Below are 5,944 nucleotides of genomic sequence, written 5' to 3' on the forward strand. Positions count from 1 at the left end.
TGTTTGCCAGACGCCCTCTATTTTTGTATATATAAGCCCGGCAAATAAAGCGGAGAATAGAAGTGACGGCATAGAGAATTGCAGATAGAGGGAGATAGAGATAGATAATCGAGTCAAGTCGTAAGTAAAGTGCGTGAATCGTTGTGAATTATAGCGTGTGGAAATGAAGTGTATTGCAAAGTTGTATTGAGAGAGAATAAACTCGTTTTATTTAAGAAAGGACTTGTATCCCTGAAGTTCTTCGGAAAGAATTTTTATGGGAAATTAACAAACGACCAGAGACGTAACAATATTATAACTAAATGGATTTGTATGAGATATATATGTTATTTCAATGAAACTACATTAAAGAAGGGGAATGCTTTACTCCAGTGTTGAAGATGCATATTTCTAATATCATTTGGCAAACACTGATTGAAATGCATAGTAACGTATGAATAAATAAACAGAGAGAAATGATTTTCAACAAGTTAACTCAGGCAAATAGTTTTCAAAACATGGATGGTGCCTGAGTTATTTCAAACAAACCAGAGAAGGGGTCAATGAAATATCAGTACTCGTGGTTTCTACAAGAAATGCTTTGGTTTTTGTTTTTTAAGTCAGTTGTATTATTAATGAACTATCAGTACAATGTTTCTTTATCAGTATTTTATTTTTTTTACCAGGGCTTGTTTCAAAAATAGTTTAACCTACTTACTCTTAAAGGAAAAAGACTGACAATACTTGATTTTCTGTTGTTTTTCAGTGAAGTGTTTATTATTTTTATAATTGATGGTGTACATGTTTTTCGTCATAGTGGTTGTGACAAATGCAATGAATGGTACCATGGAGATTGTATCAGTATTACAGAGGAATATGCTAAAAACATACTGCAATTCTTCTGTTTACTTTGTAGAGGTAAGCGCTGTTATTATTTAACATGTTAATAAATCATTAAAGTTAAAGATTATATCAGCATGTGTTTTACTTTCCATCTGTTTTAATAGACACTATTCTGTATATTGTACTTTTCATATATATATTTTTTTAAATAGATGCTGGCTCATATATTGTACTTTCATATATATATTTTAATAGATGCTAGTCCATATATTGTATTTTTCATATATATATTTAACAGATCCTAGCTCATATATTGTACTTTCATATATATATTTTTAATAGATGCTAGCCGATATATTGTACTTTTCATGTATATATATATTTTTAATAGATGCTAGCCGATATATTGTACTTTTCATGTATATATATATATTTTTAATAGATGCTAGCTTATATATTGTACTTTTCACATATATTTTAATAGATGCTAGCCTATATATTGTATTTTTCATATATATAGATATTTTTTATCAGATGTAGCTCATATATTGTACTTTTCATATATATATTTTTTAATAGATGCTAGACCATATATTGTACTTTTCATATATTCTATATAGGCAGCATTCATCAACAACTCTTTATGTATTAATAAATGTCTGGTAATTTATTAATTAAAAATTTGGTCAGATAAGTGAAATGTGTGTTACAGTAGGTTTCATTTGATGATATATTACTTATTATTATAAGGTCAGATAAGTAATATCATAAAAGCGAAATGTGTGTTATGGTAGGTTTCATTTAGTGATGTATTACTTATTGTCATAAAGAAAAAGATTCCAGCTTGGAAATAAAATTCAAAGAGAAAGAAAAAAAGGACAAGAAGAACAAGCATAAAGATGTAAAGAAGGATGATGGTGAGAAAAGTGTAAGTAGGCAACAGTGACACTATTAGTTTAGTTAATAGCAGTTTATAGTTAGATAAATGTGTCATGTAATATTTGTTTTAATAATTCCCTGCTTGTAATGAAAACCTTGAGGATAGAGTAGGTTTTCATCTCCCTTTTACGACTGTTAACAGTCAAGATTCCCAACTAATGGCCTAAGACAGAGTGGTCGTAGAGACCTTTTATGGTTTGCCTGTCACTCACAATTATTAGTAATTGTAATTTTTATTAAGTATTTTTAGTAGCTCTTCAGTTAGAAGCTATCACATAATTAAATTGGTAAAAATTTATTTTCTCCAGACTAAAAAGTCAACACGTCGTTGCGGGGAATGTATCAATTGTTACAGAACAGAAGACTGTGGACGTTGCGACTTCTGCAAGGTAAAAATGTTTGAGTATAAGAATTTGGTACTACAAAGATGTATGTTAAAGTGATTTTGGAACTATATTACATCATTAAATGCATGCTGGCATATCCTGTCGTACTTCATCTGATGACATTATATCTTGCCAATAGCACTGCAGGGTATTTTCCATTGCAAAAGGCTCCATTGTAAGGCTGTCATGTCCAAAGCATACCACTCCTCTCGGCATGCTTTCTATAATCAGTCTACTGTACAAAGACATTTTCCCAGAGCCCGTATAGAAATCCAAATTTACTATACTATTATTATGTAACTAGACATTTTCATCTTGTAATACAGTTACAATTGCTATAATATAAGTTTAGTAAGTGAATTGTATCTATAGCAAAGAGTTGAATAAAAGTGAAATATTAAATCTTTTAATGTAAATAGTACTTTTATGATAATATAGTATATGGTTGAATGAAAATTAAACCACTTATGTTATGGGTGAACTGTACATTTAGGCATGTGATAGTATAGTGTTGTGTTGGATGAAAATTAAACAACTTATGTCATGGGTGAACTGTACATTTAGGCATGTGATAGTATAGTGTTGTGTTGGATGAAAATTAAACTACTTATGTTATGGGTGAACTGTACATTTAGGCATGTGATAGTATAGTGTAGAGTTGGATGAAAATTAAACCACTTGTTTTATGTGTGAACTGTACATTTAGACATGTGATAGTATAGTGTGGGGTTTAATAATAATTAAATTTGTCGTGTTACGTGCGAAATGAACCTTAGAAGTGTGATAATTTAGCATAGGGTTAGCTAAAGTTAAAATTTGTTTTATGCATGAATTGTACCTTTAAAAGTTTGTTGATATACTGCAGGGTTTAATAAAATAAAATTTGTTGTTTTATGTGTGAACTGTACCCTTAGTAGTGCGATAATATAGTGTAGGGTTTAATGATAATAATTCCTGTACGTACTTTCATCATCACATAACTAGTCAACTTTTAATTAAGTGTGATTTAAATATGGGAGGTCTCTGTCCAGATACAAGTGAATATGGCAGAGTGACTGTACATAGAATTCTTAGCTTACAGGACCATGTGAAGTTGATAATTTCTGTACGTACTTTCATCATCACATAATTAGTCAACTTTTAATCAACTTAAACACACGGGAAGTTTTCCCAGACCTAATTAAATATAACAAAGTAGTCATATTAAGAAACGTGAACTTAAACTTTGAGAAAGAATAAAAGAAAAAGTAATAGGTAATTAGTTTTATTAGTAAACTGTGAAAAGAAATTAACAAGAATTAGGTGTATCAAGATACCAAGGGAAAAGAACAAAACTGTACTGTTTTAGTTCTGGTCATTTATCAAATATTTTAACATCATGAAACAAGTTAGACCTCAGAATGTAAACTTTTGTTTTAAATAATAAATGTATTTTCTATGGTAGTTTGTTATTGTTAAATTAAAATTTTAAGTATTTTCCAATAAAAATAAGTTTATTGAGAATCAATATTACTGATTTATGTTTCACGAATATTATATTTATGAATTTGGACTGAATGCATGAGCTAAAGATTTCTTTTATGTAGATGATAATAGCTCTGTGGCTAGTGCACTATAAAAGTATTTAAGATACCCAAAAGATTAAGCTAAATCATTTTCAAGTAGTTGGTTAATATTATTTTAGGGATTTGATCCATACAAAATTATGTAGATATCGTTATCTTTCAGGACATGAAAAAGTTTGGTGGTCCAAATAAAATTCGGCAGAAGTGCAGACAGAGACAGTGCTTGAATTTTGTGAGTATTAATGTTTTGATTGAACATGGAAGGTTTTTCTAAACTACTAGGAGGGTTTAAGATTTGCTTTATGCAAATATTTTTTAAGTTTTGTGATAAGAGAGTTTTGAACTTTAAGCTTCGAAATGATTTAGATTTTTAATCGTTGTGATCAATCAAGATTTAGTTGAAATTAATAAATAATCACCATGGAGATCACTAGTATAAAGCTAGAATCTTAAGAGCATTGCAAGTATTATCTGAATGATGTGTGAAAACTGTTGTTAGACAGGGAAATGGACCAACAATGTTATGTGAAAACTAATTGTTGTTAGACATAGAAATGGATGAACAATGACATGTGAAAACTAGCTGTTTTTAGACAGGGAAATGGACCAACAATGATATATGAAAGTAATTGTTATTAGACAGATAGGCCAAGACTGACATGTGAAAACTAACTGTTCTTAGACAGACAGTAAGGCCAACAATGATGTGTGAAAACTGTTGTTAGACAGGGAAATGGACCAACAATGATATGTGAAAACTCTTGTTAGAAAGGGAAATGGACCAACACTGATATATGAAAACTAACTGTTGTTAGACAGTGAGAACACTGATATATATACAATCCTTTATGTTTGATGGACACCATCACACTGACACTTGAAAACTCAATGTTTTCTTAACTCCAAGATGTGCTCCTGTTAAACTATTATGGGATTGATGCAGCACAATTTCCTGTAACTTTCTCGGTATAACTGTTTGCCAGGTCGTCACTTTCCCATCTGCAGTTTCTCACCTCCGGAGAATAATACCATCTTCAAGCTTCAACTGGTCCCATTGTGCCCAATAGTTTTTGTCACAAGGCTTAATCTAGACACCTTCTCCCAAGCAGGGCGCAAAACACTTGCTGTGTAGAAAATCAATTATTGGCTTCAAATCTTGGTCTTTCTCCTGCTCTGCTTTAATATCTATACCTGGCTCCACATCACAATCATCAACTCCTTGAGTCACTTTGACTTCAGCTTGATGGCACCTGGTTAGTAAAACCTATCTTTTAACACTTACTGGAATTTGGCCTTTGTTGTTCCCAAACATCATTTTATCAAAATTAATTACACACTTCCTCGGTAGTAAGTAGTCCAACCCTGGTATGCATTGGTCTTCAATGTCAGCCAAGTATACTTTGTGTCTGTCCTTTATGCTCATGAGCTCAATAGTTACCTACACTGGTCCCCACAACCTTGCATAATGTCCTGTGACACCACAGAGCTTCTGTATGGCTTCTGGTACTTCTTTGTGATCTAGCACCTTGATACTCACAAGGGTTTGCTGAGACGCAGAATCTAAAACAAAGTTGCACTTTTGGGCATCCAGCTTTCCTCTCATGTAGACACTATGTGTGCTTCCCATTTTACACCTAGCTGTTGGGACTTTCTCAATAGGGGTTGGTGGGCATCCCTCAACACCAACCACTACTGGTTTTCCAAAGCTGACATATTGGTAGTATTCTTCTTACACTGTCTCTTCATATGTTTTTGCTCTCCACAGTTCCTACAACCTTTTTTGGTAACAGCCTTTCCTGCCATGGATCTTTCCTGTGTTGTTGTTGCTGGCATAGAGCTCTCTTGTGCCCAGGTTTGTTACAGTGCCAGCAAAGTCCCTCAAACTTCTCTGAAAGCTGCCTTTTTCTGGCCTTGAATCCTGAGCGACTGTACCAACCTCGGTACCTCTGTGTTGGACTTAACGTAGGATTCGAATTCAAGAGCTCTGGCCACTGCATCCTGCATAGTAGAGGGGTGTGCTTGCTTTACTTGTATCTTTAGTTGTGGACTCTCCAAGGCATCTACAAACTGATCCCTCAGCAACAGCTTGAGGACATCGAGTGGTGCAGTAGGGTAGGCCTTGTGTGCGCCATACTTTCCAAATTATGTGCCAGCTCTTGCAGGCTCTCCCTTTTAGCATGAACTCTAGTCCTAAACCTAGCCCTGTAGACTTTGGACTCATTTTGAGTTCAA

At 33.1% G+C, this 5,944-nt stretch overlaps 1 protein-coding gene across 1 annotated transcript in view; it reads left to right on the top strand.

Moving 5' to 3' along the window:
• Positions 1 to 5,944, top strand: part of LOC106473029 (CXXC-type zinc finger protein 1-like) — a gene marked incomplete at its 3' end in the record, with an annotated part of 59,075 nt that overhangs the window by 1,844 nt on the left and 51,287 nt on the right. Inside the window, exons 2-5 of the mRNA XM_013933705.2 lie at positions 797 to 897; positions 1,653 to 1,750; positions 2,070 to 2,150; positions 3,876 to 3,944. Of these exons, the coding sequence (XP_013789159.2) occupies positions 797 to 897; positions 1,653 to 1,750; positions 2,070 to 2,150; positions 3,876 to 3,944 (349 nt within the window). The remainder of the gene's footprint in view (positions 1 to 796; positions 898 to 1,652; positions 1,751 to 2,069; positions 2,151 to 3,875; positions 3,945 to 5,944) is intronic.

This window comes from Limulus polyphemus, unplaced genomic scaffold (assembly GCF_000517525.1).
Source record: "Limulus polyphemus unplaced genomic scaffold, Limulus_polyphemus-2.1.2 Scaffold5822, whole genome shotgun sequence".
NCBI lineage: Eukaryota > Metazoa > Arthropoda > Merostomata > Xiphosura > Limulidae > Limulus > Limulus polyphemus.